The sequence below is a fragment of the Pseudorasbora parva genome, chromosome 25 (genome assembly GCF_024679245.1).
Source record: "Pseudorasbora parva isolate DD20220531a chromosome 25, ASM2467924v1, whole genome shotgun sequence".
Taxonomy (NCBI): Eukaryota; Metazoa; Chordata; class Actinopteri; order Cypriniformes; family Gobionidae; genus Pseudorasbora; species Pseudorasbora parva.
This window is the reverse complement of record NC_090196.1, coordinates 3,646,657-3,666,099: the sequence shown is the minus strand read 5'-3', so window position 1 is coordinate 3,666,099 and position 19,443 is coordinate 3,646,657. Positions and strand designations below refer to the sequence as shown.

The window sequence follows — 19,443 nt, the reverse complement described above, 5'->3', positions numbered from 1 at the left end:
GAGTTTTTGCTTAAAATAAGATAAATAATCTGCCAGTGCGGTAAGAAAAATAATCTTGTTTTCTGTTTGAATTAAGATTATTTTAATTACTTTTGCTTGTCTAGTAAATGTTTCTGATGTAAGGAGTTTTAGGAATTTTGACTAGAAACAAGACAAAAATACTGAGTAAGAGAAGCGTTTTTTGCAGAGCACTTTTCACGATGGCTAATGTGAGCTCAGCCAGCGATGACACGAGCGGAAGATCCTCCATAAGCACAGAAGAAACCCAACGAGCGTTTCCTGCGCCCTGATTGTGACCTCACCTGTGACCTGAGGCTCAAGGCACCGGAAATGTGTGGTTTACTTCTGGAGAATCAACACAGAACATCGATACTGTCCTATCAGATTCACCCTCAGCTAACTAGAGCAAGCACACACACACACACACACACACACACACACACACGAAACATTCTGCATTTTTACTTTCTCATAAAAACTCCTCCTGTGTGATTTATAAGCCTTTTGTAAAGTGGGGCCATGGGTAATGTCCTCATATTTCACCCTCTCCTGTAATACCTGTGTCATACCCATGGCATTATACACATTTGAGTCCTCATATGTCACAAAAACACACACACACACACAAGTACACACACACCCTCACGGACACACACATATATAATCACTCTCACACACACCACACACACATGTGCTTACCCTCACGCACAGTCACACACACTCACACTAACCCTCACGCACACAAACACACACGCATACACACACTAGCACACAGTCACACACACATGTACATACACACTCACTTACCCTCACGCACACACACACACACACACACAAGCACACCCTCACACACACACACATGCACACATACACGCACACACACACACGCATACACACACACTAGCACACAGTCACACACACTCACCCTCATGCACACACACACACACCCACACTTTCACTCTCACAAACACACACACACACACACACACTCACATCAATCATACAATGCGAGTAAATCTTCAATCTGGGCGACTAAATAATATCTATCATTAGCCATTGGCGAGTAAAATCTAAGCAGTGTGTGTGTGTGTGTGTCAGAGGCTAATAAGTTTAGCACAGATATATTTTCACTCGCTGAACACTCAGAGTTTTGCTCTCCGTCAAGCGATCTGTCCATTTTAGTTCAGCTCCAGAATTACTCAGCTTTTAAGAACAAGCAGAAGATGTGTGTTTTCTGCGGTAGTGGGCGGAGCTAATGCGCAAACGGCATTCTCATTGGCTGGCGCTCATCTATTAACCATCCCTGTTTTGATTTCAGCAAATCAGTTCGAGCGAACGCAGACAACGTGATTAATATTCATGAACCCAGCAGCTCATTAATCCTTAGTGCGTTGTATATTGTTATTAATAGTAGACTTAGTAGTAGTATTATTATCTTTTAATAATAATTACAAATATGCATTCATACATGATTAAGTTTTAGTTCTAATTACTAATGTTCTGTCATTAAATAGTGCTTGATAATATATATGTGTGTGTGTGTGTGTGTGTGTGTGTGTACTGTCACTGACTGTGTATAATAGTTATATATAAATACACAAACATTCATGTATGTATTTAAGACATGTTTGCATGTATATACTTTATATATTAGTATAATTTATTATATGAATATTTTACATATAAATATAACAAATATAAATATTTTTGTACTTCAATATATATATAATAATTATACACCGTGACAGAAAACACATGAACTTTTAAATTTAAATCACAATTAATCGTTTGACAGCACTAATAATCATATAAAATAGTAGCTATTTCAGTCTGGCGAGCAAACTATAAAATGACTAGCCAATGGCGATTCTATTGCCAAGCTAAGCGTAGGAGGTTGCTCATGCACACACACACACACACACACACACACACACAAGGCCATATTAGTCTCATTGACACAGTGCAACGGTTTTCATAGGAAACTTATGATAATTACCATAATTTTACCTAACCCTTAAAATAAACCTTCACACAACCGGCTCAGCTTTACATTTACAGCAAACCAAGCTCTGGTCGACCGATGAGCCTTTGACTGAGTCAGATGTGAAGTCAGAGTTTCACAGGCGTATTATATCAGGACAGGCAGTTTTACCGTGTGTTAGGATAACCAGTGACAAGATCAATAAACACTCCTCAAAACGAACTCGCAGAAGAACCACCAACAAACCTCCAAACAGCAGAAACTAGCCTCTTTATTCCTGCCATGCCTGCTAGTACGCTAGTAAAAGGGTGAGTTCACCCAAAAATGAAATGTCTGTCATTAACTCCTCTCCCTAATGTCGCTCCACACCCGTAAGACCTCCGTTCATCTTCACACACAGTTTAAGATATTTTATATTTAGTCCGAGAGCGTATGCAAGTGTATGCACACTATACTGTCCATGTCCAGAAAGGGAATAAAAACATCATCACAGTAGTCCATATGAGACATCAGTGGGTTAATTAGAGTCTCTTGAAGCATCCAAAATACATTTGGGTCCAAAAATAACAAAAACTACGACTTTATTCAGCATTGGCTTCTCTTCCGCGTTTGTGTTCAATCCTCAAATAAAGATTCAAACGGTTATGATTCAGCGAATCGATCAATGATTCGGATAGCGTGTCAAACTGCTGAAATCACGTGACATTGAAACAAACAAACGCGGAAGAGAAGACAATGCTGAATAAAGTCGTAGTTTTTGTTATTTTTGGACCCAAATGTATTTTGGATGCTTCAAGAGACTCTAATTAACCCACTGATGTCTCATATGGACTACTGTGATGATGTTTTTATTCCCTTTCTGGACATGGACAGTATAGTGTGCATACACTTGCATACGCTCTCGGACTAAATATAAAATATCTTAAACTGTGTGTGAAGATGAACGGAGGTCTTACGGGTGTGGAGCGACATTAGGGAGAGGAGTTAATGACAGACATTTCAGATTTGGGTGAACTAACCCTTTAAATAACTGCTAACAAAGCTATATAAATATATATATATATATACTGCTGTATTAGAATATAACTGCGTGAGTATAAAGCATGTCACATACACCGTACATCAGTAGGTACTATTTAAATAATCAAACATGGAAATTAACATTACAAAATTAATAGTTAACAAGAGTAATTAAAACCACGTGAATTAAAAAAGAAATATGCACAATATATTTAATATGGGTTCAATATTCCTTTATGTGTTATGTATATATGTATATATATATATATATATATATATATATATATATATATATATATATATATATATATATATATATATATATTAAATTATGAAACAAGTTTCATGTAAAATGTATTTTACTTCACATTTGTTCTTTTTAAACAATACTATGTTACATTTCTGAACTGCAGAAACGAAAATTTGATTTTTAGAAATATCCACTATTATTATCATACTAGTATAGCCTATTATATTCCTAAATAAGGATTATATAATAATGTTGGTCAGCCCAGAATCCAAATCTTTGCTCTTACCTCAGACTGCAGGGGCAAAGGGTAGGGGTCACAGGTCGTATCACAGGTGTAGAAACTTTCGCGATGTCCTTCCACGATGAACAAAACGTGAAAAAGACAGAAAGATAAAAACAAAAATTACTATATATAATAAGCATAGTCAACAGTTGATCAGACACAGTTAATGGAGAGAAGGGTGTGGATTTGGTTTGAACAGGTTGAAAGTTGGTATGCCTGTTTTTTTTTTTTTTTTATAATTTTTTGTATGGGTATTGTTATTGGATCATTTATTTATTCCTATCTATCTATCTATCTATCTATCTATCTATCTATCTATCTATCTATCTATCTATCTATCTATCTATCTATCTATCTATCTATCTATCTATCTATCTATCCCTGCTGCTGCTATATTTACCTAGAATCTGTTACAAAACATGTTAAGAGATTTATACACCTCATTACGTTATGAAATTTGTGTATAATCATTCGTAAAGCTCTAACAGAGATTATAAAAAGAAAGAAATTAAGTATTGAAAGCGCCAGTAGGCGGCAGCTATTCACTGTTTTAGTGAGCCACTTAAATGGTTCATTCATCCAATTCGTTCAAAAGTCAGATTAATTTAGGCAGAAAACAAACACCGATGTGAATACTTTTGTCATTGATAATTACAGACACTATTGAAAAATGAACTATCAAAACAGACGGCTGCTTTTGTAACTTGTTATACTGATGTTGTTATAGACGGTTTCAACGGTAACAACATAAACAAACGCTACTGCGCATGCGCGCTTTTGTGGCCCAAACTTAACTTCCGGTAGACATCAATAACACCAGAGGATGCGTTATCTTTCTTATGCGTTAGCATCTTTAATTTTGATTGTGCACTATTATCTTTATGTATAGATTTTTTTTTTGTTTCAGCATGTTTATTATAAATAATCTCCCATTTATGTCTTTAATATAGAGTGGGAAAACGCCCCACTTAAAGGGTAGGTCACCCAAAACTGAAAATCCTGTCGTTCATTACTCACCGTCACGTTGATCCCAGAGTTTCCGCTAGAAAAAAATGGTGCCGGTCAAAGTGACCGGCAGAGGTTTCGTTTTCCGGACATTTTGATGATATGCCGGTCAAAAACTCCTGAAAGCAGTTTATGTAACTTATAAAAAAAATGACCATGTTTATTAGCCGAACTTTCAAATAGACGGAAAAAAAAACATGAACGTCCGATTGGCGTCAATCAACCAATTTTTTTTAACTTATAGGCGTAATTTGCGGGTGGGACATGTCCCTACCACTTTTTTAAAACATCTTGCTTCACGGATTAACCTAACTAATACAAATAATGCAGTTCAATGCAGCAAACGCGGCTCGTGCAGTCTTCACACAGACGGACGAGCGCTTTAATCTAACGCTTAACGCCGTTGCAGAGACTTTCTGTTTGTTCCGGTCAGATCGCGAAACAAAACGCACAAAAACTGTTCCTGCTCTTGATGTACAACCACTGATGGTATTCGGTTTTGATGAGAGAAAAAATAGACCACGAGGGCAGATTAGAAACGAGAACTTCTGACAAGTTTAACAGACTAGACCAGTGATTAAGCAAAGTGTGCAAATCTATTTGCCTTTATTCACGTGAAAAATCTTTAGATGCAATAATTAAACGCAATTAATAAATTTAATTATAAACTCAGTATGTCTCATCATTTAGTTGGTAACATTTAAATTGGCCACAGTGTGAAATGACAAAATCATATAATAGAATATAACAGTAGTATAACTACAAGCAGGTAAGCACTACAAGATGTTTTTGAAATCATTAGAGAAAACGACAAAATTACTTATTCACAAAATTACGTGTGTGAATAAGTGCTGTTTAAAATGTGCTTGCACCCGATCATATTCAGTAGAAGGTAAAAAAAAATAAAAAAAAAATCCCTTAAACTTTAACATCCCGCTCATGCCCATCGCCGTGATCATCTGTATCCAGCTGGTTGTTTACCGTGAGTTCTGAACACTGCACCATGTGCTTATTTAAATCTTTTCGTTTCTACTCATATTAGGCTATTCCTCATGTCTGTGAGGCAAGCCTGCCGAGTTTCAGTTTGAGACGCGCTTCGGTTCATGATGAAAGCGATGGCTTCCGCGACCTAGTCTACTTATTTATTTCTTATTAATTAAATACATGCAATTAACCGAAGAACCCTTTATTAAAATTAAGAGACAATTTGTACAAAAACGAAATAAAGGCTTTTTACAAAACAAAATGTAATATTAAACTAAATATAACAACCAAAATCATTTCTGACCCACTCGCATCTTTGCACTTATAGCCTATAATCAGATGAAATCTCAAAATAATATTATAATATTTAAACATAAATATGAAGAAAAAAAACATTGTTTAATGGCTACAACAAGTATAGTAAGCTACAGATTTATGTCATGTCTAAGCTGGATTTGAACGAACATCATTTTACCGGCGGGTTCACAGTAGCCTATATAAATGCATGCGCACTCGCCTTTCAATTATGCAATGCGTCGGCATAACATGTTTCTTTGTTTCATAATATAAGAATAATGTTGGGAAACTTGTGCCATGTGTTCTCTGCTTGATTTTTAATATTTATATCATGTTAACCAAGAATAGTACTTTAAAATGTATTTCTACTGAGTAGTGCGCCATACAAACAGACACAGACCGGAAGTTAACTTCGGGCCAGGCGCGTAACCGTAGCAACGCGCGTGCGTTCGATGAAACCGTCTATATAACGTTAGCTAAGCTAGCTAAAATATATGTGGTGTGTAACGTTACTTAGCTTTTACACAATATTCTCATACCTCATTCTCAGTACATGCTTTAATTATTTTTTGCACCGCTCTCTGATCAGCAGTTAGATATAGTCCACTGTGCAGTTTTTCTCTTCATTCCGTGTGCTCTTCGCGTTGTTTTGGTGAAAGTGCGACTCATTGGTTGGGCGTTACCAATCGGTTCAATGGAGGGGGGTATTTTTTGTCTGATTTATTATGAAAAACTCATATTTGATTAGCAACAAAATTATTGTTGTTACAAAATAAATGAATTCTACATATTTTTCATTTGATCTACTGTGATTTTCATGTTGAAATATGGGGAGGGGGGTTGTACCTGATGGATTTGAATATTGAGGGGGTTACCTCCCCCCATCCCCCCATGAACTACGCCCCTGAAGTGACACTTTTCCTTCTTATACAGGCTCAGGTGTAGTGTTTATGTTAAACAGAGTTAAAGTTAGCACTCGTTCTGCCTCATGTTCCCCACAGACCGGTGAGGCCACGGAAAACAGCCCGTTAAATCCCTCGACCCAATTCGGTTCACGCAGCCGTTCATTCTGATCGGTAATCACCGCGCGACAGGCTGAGTGAACTTTGACCTCGCAGACACATTCTCTGCGCGTGACATCAGTGTTCAGAGCTAATTCTATTGAGAGTAAAATATCTCCAGAAAGATTAGAGAGCAAACGGAAACATCTATCCTGCACAATCTCTACCTCAGGATGTGTTAAAAACAGAGATAATAACAGCTCACCCAAAACAAGTGCACCTGCGGCTGCGCGTTCACGACACGCGCGTGACACCTTCTGCTCGTGCGCAGCTAGGCGCCGTCGGTTCTTGTTTGCGCGTTTGTCGGTTAGATTGTGATTCACGGAAGGAAGGAAACAATATTGAACAACATGAGTGGTAAATTAATAAGGGTTTGCTTTTCTTTTCTTTTCCCTTTCCTCCTCAACACAGGTTCACAGGAAAACGTGCATGATATGTTGCTTCCTGCATGTTTCGCGCCACTTTTTAAAACTAAACGGCCAGTCAGTGGCACTAAAAATGATCAATATAATCCCAAACAGATAGACATAAATGTGGAAACGTTGCAAGTCTGAAGCAACTCTGCCATTTTAGCTCGCTCACAACTTCACAAGTGTCTTTATTATGGAGAATGAAACCTGCAAAAACAATTAATAAATAAATACGCAAGCAAATAAATAAATCCACAAAATTCTCTCTCTCTCTCTCTCTCTCTCTCTCTCTCTCTCTCTCTCTCTCTCTCTCTCTCTCTCTCTCTCTCTCTCTCTATATATATATATATATATATATATATATATATATATATGCAAAAAATATAAAAAGTTTAAGTTTAGCATTTCCTTTAACACTGTTTTATTTCCCCCAACATTTGTTTTATTTATTTAATTATCTCCACTCACATTTAATATATGCATATTTATTTGCATGTTTATATATTTATGTAGAATTTTGTGGATTTATTTATTCGTTTATTTGGATTTGTGTTTATTGTTTTTGCCGGTTTCATCCTCTACACATTACCTTTCAATTGCAATCCTGTACCAGATTAAATGTATTTTATAATTAGTTTACAAATCATTGCTCAATGGTAAAATTGTTTTTATTAAGTCTTTATTAAATCAATAATATTCATCTGTTATTGTAATTTGTGTGAAAATGAATAAATGTTGGTGTTTTACTTTCACTGGAGTTCCTTTCAGCTGTGATTTTGGAAATGTTTTCCAGTGATCATGCGTTGTATTTATTTATTTATTTATTTATTTATTTATTTATTTATTTATTTATTTATTTATTTATTTATTTATTTATTTATTTATAAATTGTTTGGTGAACTGTTCCTTTTATATTGTTTTAAATGTGTTTGCTTTGCATTTATCCTTTCTGGAAACAAAGTCACCATGCACTTCCACATTCTGGAGATTCTGCCATGGTTTTATATTCGATGGAGAATATCATTATTGGAGAAAGTCACCGTGAAATCAAAAATCTTTGTATTTATTTAATTTGTGTGTGTGCGTGTGTGTGTGTGTGTGTGTGTGTGTGTGTGTGTGTGTGTGGCTGTGCAATATATCAAAATATCGCAATGGTGCGCAATATCTGAATGATTTTAATAGGCTACTTCAACATTGTGAAAAGTGTCCGTTTTAGGTCAACGCATGAGCAGAGAATAGACTGAGCACACGACTGTTATTTATGGCACTGGTTTGACGTTAAAAATAGAAACGTGAACGATTTGTGACATAAATGTTTTGCTAGAACACTGCTGGTCACTTTTAGAAGTTGTAGAGATGCTTTCTTTTCCCAGGAAGAATGTGAAACACACATGGTTTCATTCTTATTTAAAAAAAAACTTTTTTTTTTACACACTAATAGCAATATCGTATCACATATCGAATATCGCATTTTTCTTCAATATTGCACAGCCCTAGTGTGTGTGTGTGTGTGTGTGTGTAATGTTGTAGTATTGTATTATAAATGATTTATCAGTGCATTAATGAAGGGCACATGAGATCCACCAATAGCAAACCTCGACCATCCAATCAGAGACACAATCAGTCAAGCCCCGCCCTACATTTGTTCTTGTTTGAGAAGCGATTCTCTCGGATATACGGCACAATAGAGACAAAACACGACAACTTCCCCTTCATGTGGACTTTAACAAATGAAAAGAGAGAGAAACGTTTCGAGGTGAACCAAATGTTAATTTCCCCTTTAAGACGAGAGGGTGTGAGATTGATACGAGTGGCTCAGAGCGGCTCAAGGACTCGCTTTTGTTTTCATATTCCCCTCACTGCTGTGCTCTCTGCCACAGGACATGACATCACTCGCCGGGGTCACGGCCCGCCAGGAAAAAAAGAGATGAAGACGAGAAAAGAAAGACTTTGGATGTGGAGCTCTGTAGGTCACCTTGCCTGGCTGAGAGATCAATGTCGCTTTGACTCGCTGGTTAAAGAGAGCAAGCGCAGCCCAGACACCTTGCCAGTAAATCACCTTGCCAGCTTCATTGAGATGCAGGTATAACACAGGATGGGCACAAGGCCAAAACCTACAGTACCAACACACACACACACACACACACACACTCGTCTTCCTTAAACCCACTCATACCTTTTGCAATTAACGGGATAGTTCAGGTAAATATTACGATTCTATATACGAGCTATTTAGCTTTATTAAACTCAGAAAATATGTTTTAATCAGCCGTGCTTTTGACATTGAGTGTGAGACACTAAGGTATAGTTGATAAATAACAATAAATTCATGAAAAAGAGAACAATAATGAATCTCTGCTGTACGCGAATGACTGAAATATCAATATATATGAGTTGGATTGTCGTAGATCTCGGATGTATAAGACTAATATTGTGACAGAAGTCACTATATTATTATTTTGATACGTAACACTTTAGTACGGGATAGTTAATAACTGAACCTTAAAATAAAGTGTTACCTTTGATACTTACTTTTTTTTTGTATTTCACTTAATGTAAAAGAGCAGCGTGAACCTTCTACTAAATCTTTCCTTTTCAGATATACATAATATGTGTGTGTGCTGTGTATATGTATGTGTATGTGTGTGTGTTTATATATATATATACACACACACATACAATCATAATATACATATATTAGAAAAATTTGCATAAATACACTGTATATATTACATATAAATATAAAAAAATCATAAATATATGCATGCACAGTGCACACACACACACATTATGTAAACACAAACTTTTATTTTGGATGCGATTAATCGCGATTAATGACTTTCCCAGCATGATTTGATGTATTTTCTAGTGCGTCTATTATATATTTGATGTTATTATATTTGCTCTAACACCAGAAGGATCTAACGCATGGCTGATCCTCCAAAACAAACAGCAGCCTCACGCGTGGCGTCTCTTTTACTACGAGGAAAGCTTCAAACCTCAGGCAATCAGCACAAACACATCCATTTCCTCCGTGTAGCGGCGGAGGGAAAGTTAAATTATTATCTTTTGAAATAGCTGCTCTATAACTCAGGTTTACAGAGGCAGAGAGGGGTCGGCGGATGATGGACGCACATGGCAGGGACATAAACTCCCTCCTCTAAATCACTCTAAATGGAAATGTTTAGCGTGGAGAGATGCAGATGAGCTCGGATCCAACGGCACTGGGCTTGATTTTGTGCCTCGGAATGAACTGTGTATAAAACACAACATGGAAGGAAACGTGTCGGGACAAAGGGGAAATAGATATGAAATGTCATTTAAAAGTATGTATTTTTTTGAACTTTTTTTTTCTACTTTTGATAAGACCTTGATTATCAGTTACATTTTTTGTGTGTGTAGTTGTACTAACTAGAGCTGCTCTTAGAAGAAAAGGTTCTACCGGCGCTCATATTAGGAAGCCCTAAAATGTCCTATATAAGAGTAGTTGAGTATACTCCAAATAATCTCTTATGCTAAAGGTTCGATAATGACAAGAAATAATCCTTCTGGCACTTAAAAAGGCGTCTATATAGAGCACTGCAAAAAATATGCATTTCTTCTTTAGTATTTTTGTAGTATTTTTCTAGACAAGTAAAAATTATTGTGTTGTTTGGGGAAAATAACTCAAAATGAAGAGAGTTTTTGCTTAAAATAAGATAAATAATCTGCCAGTGCGGTAAGACAAATAATTTTATTTTTAAGATTATTTTTCTCACCCCATTGGCAGATTATTGAGTTTACACTCTAAAAAATGCTGGGTTGTTTTAACCCAATGTTGGGTCAAATATGGACTAAACCAGCAGTTGGGTTATTTTAACCCAGCGATTGGGTTGTTTTAATACTGCAGTTGGGTTAAATATTTGTTTAAGACAACCCAATCGCTGGGTTAGACCATATTTGACCCAATATTGGGTTGTTTTTTACTTCCCCAAAACAAGACAATTACTTTTGCTACGCTGTAAATAAGTAACCTGGTTGCCTTAACATTTTGAGTTCATTGAAATTAAAATTTTGAGTTAATACAATGACATTTTTTTAAGATTCGACAACCTTTGTTGTATCAACTCAAAATTTTAAGGCAACCAGGTTACTTACTTTTTTAAGTTAAACCAACAAAAAGCAAAAAAAAAAAAATAATGTTTACAGTGTAGTATTTTTGTCGTTTCTAGTCCAAACATCTAAAAATATTTACTACATTGTAAAAAAAAATGTTGGTTTTTGTTGGTTTAACTTAAAAAAGTAGGTAACCTGGTTGCCTTAAAATTTTGAGTTGATACAATGAAGGAAATGTGTTTAATAAATAGAAACTCAGAATATTATTGCATCTGAACCACATAAGAATGTGATAAATCAGAAATAAAACACACACAATTACCCAATATGCTTACTAAATCTTTAATAATATTTTAATAAAAGTTGTCGATTCTCAAAAAATGTTCATTGTATTAACTCAAACTTGTAATTTCAATGAACTCAAAATTTTAAGGCAACCAGGTTACTTATTTTCTAGATATTTTTCACAGTGTACGTAAGTAAGAGTGTTTTTTGCAGTGCACCTGTCAGTTAGGGGTTCTGATACGTAGCACTGATAGAGCCTTTTCTTCTAAGAGTGTACTTTATTCTAATAAACATCCCAGAATGCATCTGTTCTGGTTATTTTGCCAGCACAGGCGACTCTAGCGTGACACTGGCATATTTCTTTGCGCGAGGCCTTGCCGTTACGACGATCGTTTTTAATCCACGCTGTGAGAAATTCCCTGTGAGCGGCTGAAGCCTGCCACGCTGAACACGGCCTCCCAGCAGACACACACACACACACACGTCCGGTCTGATTAAAGATATTAGCCTGTATCGCTGCTGTATGTAAATGATTGAAATGTCAATACGCATGAGCTGAACTGGGCTTTCCTATTGTTGACCTCGGAGGCAAAGGGCCGATATTGTGACAGAAGACAACTATATTATCTGTAATAACCTAATCAGGATCGGCCGCAGCCAATGATTAGGGCACATATGGTGTCAATACAACACTGCTGATTGAATTAAGAGGAATCGCCGTGTGTATGCAGTGTGTGTGTGTGTGTGTGTGTGTGTGTGTGTGTGTGTGTGTGTGTGTGTGTGTTTGTTTCAGTATGTGTGTGTGTATTTCTGTCCATGCATGTGTGTGTGTGTGTGTGTGTGTGTTTGTTTCAGTATGTGTGTGTGTATTTCTGTCCATGCATGTGTGTGTGTGTGTGTGTGTGTGTGTGTGTGTGTGTGTGTGTGTGTGTGTGTGTGTGTGTGTGTGTGTGTGTGTGTGTGTGTGTTTCTGTGCAGGCATGTGTATGGGTTTGTTTTTCTACATGTGTGTGTTTCTGTGCATGCATGCATGCATGTATGAGTGTGTGTGTGTGTGTGTGTGTGTGTGTGTGTGTGTGCATGCATGTGTTTTAATGAGCGTGTGTCTGTATGCATGTGTGTGTGTGCATAAGAGAGTGCCTGCATGTGTGTTTCTGTGCATGCATATATGCGTGTATAAGTCTGTGTGTGTTTCTGCGCTTGCATGTGTGTGTGTGTGTGTGTGTGTGTGTGTGTATGAGCGTGTGTATGAAAGTGTTTGTGTTATTGTGCATGCATGTGTGTATGAGAGTGTTTTTGTTCACGCATACATGTGTGTTTCTGTGCATGCGTGTGTGTTTTTGTGCGTGTGTTTCTGTGCATTTGTCTGTTTCTGTGTGTGTGTTTTTGTTCATGCATGTGTGTGCGTGTGTGTGTGTGTGTGTGCATGCATGCATGTGTGTATGAGAGTGTTTTTGTTCACGCATACATGTGTGTTTCTGTGCATGCGTGTGTGTGTGTGTGTGTGTGCATGTTTCTGTGCATGTGTGGGTTTTTTGTGTGTGTTTTTGTTCATGCATGTGTGTGTGTGTGTGTGTGTGTGTGAGTATGCATGTGTGTATGAGAGTGTTTTTGTTCACGCATACATGCGTGCGTGTGTGAGTGTGTGTGCATGTTTCTGTGCATGTGTGGTTTTTTTAGTGTGTTTTTGTTCATGCATGTGTGTGTGTGTGTGTGTGTGTGTGTGTGTGTGTGTGTGTGTGTGTGTGTGTGTGTGTGTGTGTGTGTGTGTGTGTTTTGGTGATTCGTGCTAGATGCATGTCGGTTATGGAGCCGCGGTGTGAAAATATACACTCTGTGTGTAATGAAATCCACTGTCTTCATTCTCAAGCTGAGCGATGTTTGCTCTGCTCTTGGTGTTTCATCAGAAGCTGCTCAACAGGATGCGTTTCAGTACATCATTAAATGTGTGATTGTGTCTGATAATACCGCTTTCTGATTCGCCTCAGGAAAAACAAGATAAAGTGAGAGTTTTAAAGAGTTGGATCGGTACGATATCAGCTGCACATTTAATCTGACAAATTCATGTGATCAGTCTGTGACGCGTGACATTGACATGTGAAACAGTGGCTTTCTGAAGCACACACACACCAGAAGTGTCACATTCTGTGCGAGCAAAAAGAGCTTCTCTGGCTAAAAAGATATAAGTGGATAATTCAAACGCACTTTTTAAAAAAAAACAAATCTCTCTGCAACTGCTCTGTGTGTGTGTGTGGGCATGTTTTTGTGACATATGAGGACTCAAATGTGTATAATGCCATGGGTATGACACAGGTATTACAGGAGAGGGTGAAATATGAGGACATTACCCATGTCCCCACTTTTCAAAAGGCTTATAAATCACACAGGAGGAGTTTTTATGAGAAAGAAAAAATGCAGAATGTTTCCTGTGTGTGTGTGTGTGTGTGTGTGTGTGTGTGTGTGTGTGTGTGTGTGTGTGTGTGTGTGTGTGTGTGTGTGTGTGTGTGTGTCTCTTCAGTTGTGCGGTGTAACGCGGATGGCATTAACTAGTTTTGCGTTTTGACCTCATCAAACAGAAAAGCCATAAATTGCAGGCGGCGTAAACGCAGGCCAACCCCAGCTGGGGAAAATCTCCAATGATTTATCAATCTAAAGGAGCAGAAACCGGGTCTTTTCTCCACTCTTAATCATGCAGAAAAATCATTGTGCTTATTTCCCAGAGCTCAGAGCGGTCACGTGAAGGAACGCGGCGCGTTTACGGCTCTGTGCGTCATCCGCCTGAGAGTCAAATGATCATTGTGCTGATGAGCCACTACCTTTTCACCAAACGCCCTAAATTCAGACGTCCCACACACTTCACTTTCTTTCCAGCTGTGCGCCCACATCCTGTTTGCTGTGACAATGAGAGAAGAAGCTCGAGACACTCGAATCATTATTAGTGGGTTGATAATAGCGATGGCCTGAGTTAGGTTCGCTGTTCTCGTTGGAGGACAGGAGTGGAGTTTATGCCTCACACACTGTGAAATCATAAGCTTATGAATTTATTATATGGGCTACTCATTTGTTCACTCTAAGCAAACTGAAATGTCTAACTAGTAAGAGCCTGACTGGTGAGAAATAGAGGGTTTTAATTGTTCAAGTTTATTAATGATAATTAATCGAGCAGTTCGTTTTAAACGCACTTTAGAGGTGAATCTGTGGCGGATTATTGCAGTTTAGGCAAGTGTAAACTCTGCCTAAATTAATGATTAACACACCCGGTGAAAGTGTGTGTGTGTGTCTGTGTGATAAGACGAGTTTAAACTGGGCGAAATGGGAGATTTTGTTTTTTGGGAGCAAGTGAACAATTAAAGGTGAAAACAAAAGTCTAATTTTTTGCGCTCAAATCAAGTGCTGTTAAAAATGTGAATTGCTTTTGTAAATGAGTATTTATTTCATGATATGTGTAATTTATCTTCAGTGAATTATTGAGATATCGCGCGTGGAAACAAGGTTAGCGCCTTTATGAAGAAAGCGTCGCTGTGTGCAGTGCTGTGTTCGCCTTTAGATACAAATAATTGTCTTTAAAATGTTATTTTTATTGAATTGCATTTTAAATAAATCTGATTTAATATGAGGATATTTGGAAGCTCGAGCGAGGCACGCGGCAACAAGTGAAATCAACTTCCCTCAAAGCTATAATCATCCATTAAAACTAAAATAAACGCATATTTAATTTCCCAATCAGCGAGAGATATTAATACATTTTAGGCGTGTTGTAATAAATAACACGAGGACATTTGATTTGACATGTTTAACATTTATTGATGAATTATAACTCCAGTTCATGTTTGTCAAATAATCGATGCCAAATAATAAAACATATGTTATGGCTGCACGCGTATTATTAAGTTTATGAAAGGTTTTATTTCCCACCTGATGCGAGGAGCTCCGAAATATTTCAGTAATGTGATCATTTGATTTATAGTTAGTTTTAAGTGCAGGATTTCGAGACAAACTCTTCATCATCACCGATGTAATATTCCTCTCTTTAATGAGAATAATTATAAACACTTAGTCCAGTTTGAGATCGCTCGTTTATGTCCCACATTATAACTCAAGCAATATGTGCAAGTTCCTCACAGTCTTATCAAGTTACAATAGTTTCAGGGGTTTAAGAAATTATGTCTCTTGATCCGAGAAGGGGATAATCAAACAGAATCCACAGGTTTCATCGCTGAAAGTACAAAAATGATGTTTAATGTAATAAGGGATGGAGATGCCACACACACTTTTTTGCTCACAGTCCCAAAAAAGTGTTGAGGAGCTGACAATGAGTTCAGGTGAAAGACACTTAACATGACCAGCATGTCTCACACACAAATAAATACAGCATTAAAATGACACGCACAACGTGTGATGGAGAATGGCAGTCTCGCGCAGGCTCGTGCACTCACCGGCAGCATGTGTCACTTGAACTTTTTACAACAACAAAACATTAAAAAAGGGAGAAAAAAAAGAAAAGTTAAAACGCAAGACGAGGCATAAATGAGAGCGTTACAGCTTCAACATAAACATGAAGGTGACAATTGTCCAAAAGTGATGCAGGCTAAACTCTAAAAGCGTGATTTCTTCATTATTGGGTTAAATTTACACGAAATCTACATTTTGCACCGACAACAACACACACACTGCCCCGCGCGCGCGCGCCCAATCCAGCACAGCGAGAATAAAGCGCGTGCGGAACTCTCGCAGCTCTGTTAAGTGCCGATAAAACTCACATGAAAAACTCCGGGGACGACGGGTTGTTGTCGCTGCTCGAGCCGTTTTCTCGGAAGCCGCTGCTGATGAGCTTCTCGTACTTCTCTTTGTACGCGTCCCGTTCGCGCACCAGTCTGGAGATCTCCTGCTTGAGGTGGTCCACCTGCTGCATGAGCTGGGTCTTCTCGCCCTCCAGGACGTGCCTCTGCTGGACCCGCTTGTAGCGGCACGACTGCGCGTAGCCTCTGTTTTTGAGGGTTCTCCTCTTCTGTTTGAGCCGGATGACCTCCTCTTTGCTGACCCCGCGGAGCTGTCGGTTGAGCTCGCGTACGGACATGGTCACCAGCTGTTCGTCCGAGAAGCGATCGTCCAGGTGCATGTGCGGATGTCCGACGGAGTTGCCGTTGGATTGCACCCCGGGCGCCGCGTGGTGGCCGGCCGGGTGGTGGTGGTGATGGTGGTGGTGGTGCGGCGCGCCGTTCTGGGCTGCGGCGGCGGCGATGACCGCGGAGACCACCGCGGCGGCGGATCCCATCTCCTCGCCGGCCATGGCGCCTCCTGGCCCGGCTGCGCTGCTGAACTGCTGCCCTCTAGCATAGCCGTCGAAGCTCTGGAGCTGGTGACTGCTGTTGATCAGCGCCTCCACTGCGTCCTCGGGGCTGAAGCCCAAAGCCTCCGGGTTGAGCTGCTGTTGGTAGCCGGTCATCCAGTAAAAATCCTCCAGGTGCGCCTTCTGCTCGCTCCCGGAGCCCGGACTGGGCGCCGAGAAGCTTGGGGAAGGGGGAACCGAGCTGCAAGGCGTGCTCATCGGGGTGGAAGACAGGGATCCCCCGGCGATCAGGCGGCTGCACTGGCTGATGCTGCGATCGGGCTCCACCGGCTCCTTTTTCACTTCAAACTTCATCAGATCGAAGTCATTAACATATTCCATGGCCAGGGGACTGGTGGGCAGGTCGGAGCTGCTCATTGCCAGTTCTGATGCCATCCTTTTGCTGTTGACAGTCCTCCAAAGGGGGTGAAGAGCAGCTGTCAAAGTGGTCGGGTTCGAGACAGCGTGAGCCAGCTTGATTTCTTTATTTAATTCTTCAAAAGCAAAGAAAGGGGTTCGCGAGCGCCGATTTATTTTTTAAATTGACGCGTTTTCGCCTCTCTCGCGCACAGACGCAGGAGCGCGCGCGTCTCCAGTTCCGCTCTCTCTTTGTACGCGAGTGTCGACGCGTGTGAGTCGCGAACATTTAACACTGCATGGCTCTTTTTTTTCTCTCTCTCTCTCAATAGTTTCGTTGGAACGAAGACCGTAACATGTATGTGATTGGCAATTGGATGCTTGGCTGGGGGGAGAGGAAAAAAAGTACTCCGGGCTTGTTGTGGAGTTTTTAAAGGATCACCGAGCACAGGAGTATAAAAGCAATGCTGAGTTTTATAGCCGCCCTGACGTCAGGTTTGAAATGCGAAATTGACTCGGACTCGTAGCCAATAGGCTCGCTGAATCCGAGGGTCAATTTACATACTAGAGAAGAAACAAAAGTTTCCCGAACTGTCAGAACTGACACGCCGCTTAACGACACACACTTTAACTCTTTACGGACAGGGATTCCTTTCTTTCTTTCTTTCTTTCTTTCTTTCTTTCTTTCTTTCTTTCTTTCTTTCTTTCTTTCTTTCTTTCTTTCTTTCTTTCTTTGCTTTCTTGCTTGCTTTCTTTCTTTCTCTGGTATTTAAAGCAGGTAAAGCTACTGCACGTCGTTTCATTCATTGTGTTTCTTTGTATTCATAGTGTTTAAAATCGAATAGAATAGAATGAAATCAAAACGCAATGCTTATATTATCTGATATTTTAATATATATCTTTAAAATATAATTTACAATTACCGTAACTATACAAAAACAATGCTATGTTTAAAGGATGACATTGTTGGAGTGTGTATATATATATATTGTTTTTTTTGTTTTTGTTTTTTCAGTGCCCTAATATATAACATCATTATTAATACGACAGCGAATATGTTAATGACCACTAAACCAATTAAAATGCCCATATGGTTTCCACAGAGTAAGCGTCTTTATGTTGTTTTAATGTGAATATATTAATTTATTAGATTTTTTTTCCCGACTGTCCCACAAAACGTGGTCGGACAGCCCTCACACACGAGCGGACATGCGGTTTCAAAACCCAACAGCGCCGCCTGTCGGCCGAGATCCACAGCGCCGTCCATTAGTGCAGTGTTTCATCTGTGTGTGCGTGTGTGTGTGTGTGTGAGCCTGTTTATGTGGTTTATGAGGACACAAATTTGTATAACTACGTGGGTATTACACTGGTATTACACTATAAATGTGGTTTATGAGGACATATCAAATGTCCTCATAATTCAAATGGCCTTAAAAACATACTAAATGATGTTTTTTTGAGAAAGTAAAAATGCAGAATGTTTCCTGTGATGGGTAGGTTTAGGGGCAGGGGCAGTGTAAGGGGATAGAAAATACGGTTTGTACAGTATAAAAACCATTACGCCTATGGAGAGTCCCTGTAAACCACATAGACCAACATGTGTGTGTGTGTGTGTGTGTGTGTGTGTGTGTGTGTGTGTGTGTGTGTGTGTGTGTGTGTGTGTGTGTGTGTGTGTGTGTGTGTGTGTGTGTGTGTCACTCACGTGTAAAGAGGGTTTATAATGACATATCAATGCATCTCTCCATCATACACTAAAGTGTGCATTGAGTGCATGGGTATTTGCAATGGAAAAGTAAAATAATTCTCTTCTTTCAACGATCAATGATTTAGTAATATAGCCTATTAGGGTTATTATGGTCACATTTTAAGTACTGTGCACGGTCAACATGTAATTAATGTGTAATTATTTAAGCAGCTTGTGATTCTTGTTATTTAGTGATTAATTATAATAGCATGTAATATATGTAACATGTTAAAGTATTGCTTGTTATACTTTATTTATTTTGCTGTTAAATAGTCTGTGTGCGTCTCTCTAAGTGCTCTCTCATTGCTGGAGGGTTTCTTAATAAAGCGAGAGTAGCATTAG

General features: G+C 38.9%; 1 protein-coding gene across 1 annotated transcript in view; it reads right to left on the bottom strand.

Moving 5' to 3' along the window:
* mafb (MAF bZIP transcription factor b) overlaps window positions 1-17,991 on the bottom strand; it is a 112,167-nt gene extending 94,176 nt beyond the window's left edge. The window contains exons 1-2 of the mRNA XM_067437063.1: window positions 16,432-17,991; window positions 3,538-3,605 (exon numbers count right to left, since the gene is read on the bottom strand). Of these exons, the coding sequence (XP_067293164.1) occupies window positions 3,578-3,605; window positions 16,432-17,396 (993 nt within the window). The 5' untranslated portion in view covers window positions 17,397-17,991 and the 3' untranslated portion in view covers window positions 3,538-3,577. The remainder of the gene's footprint in view (window positions 1-3,537; window positions 3,606-16,431) is intronic.
* Window positions 17,992-19,443: the final 1,452 nt, after the last annotated feature.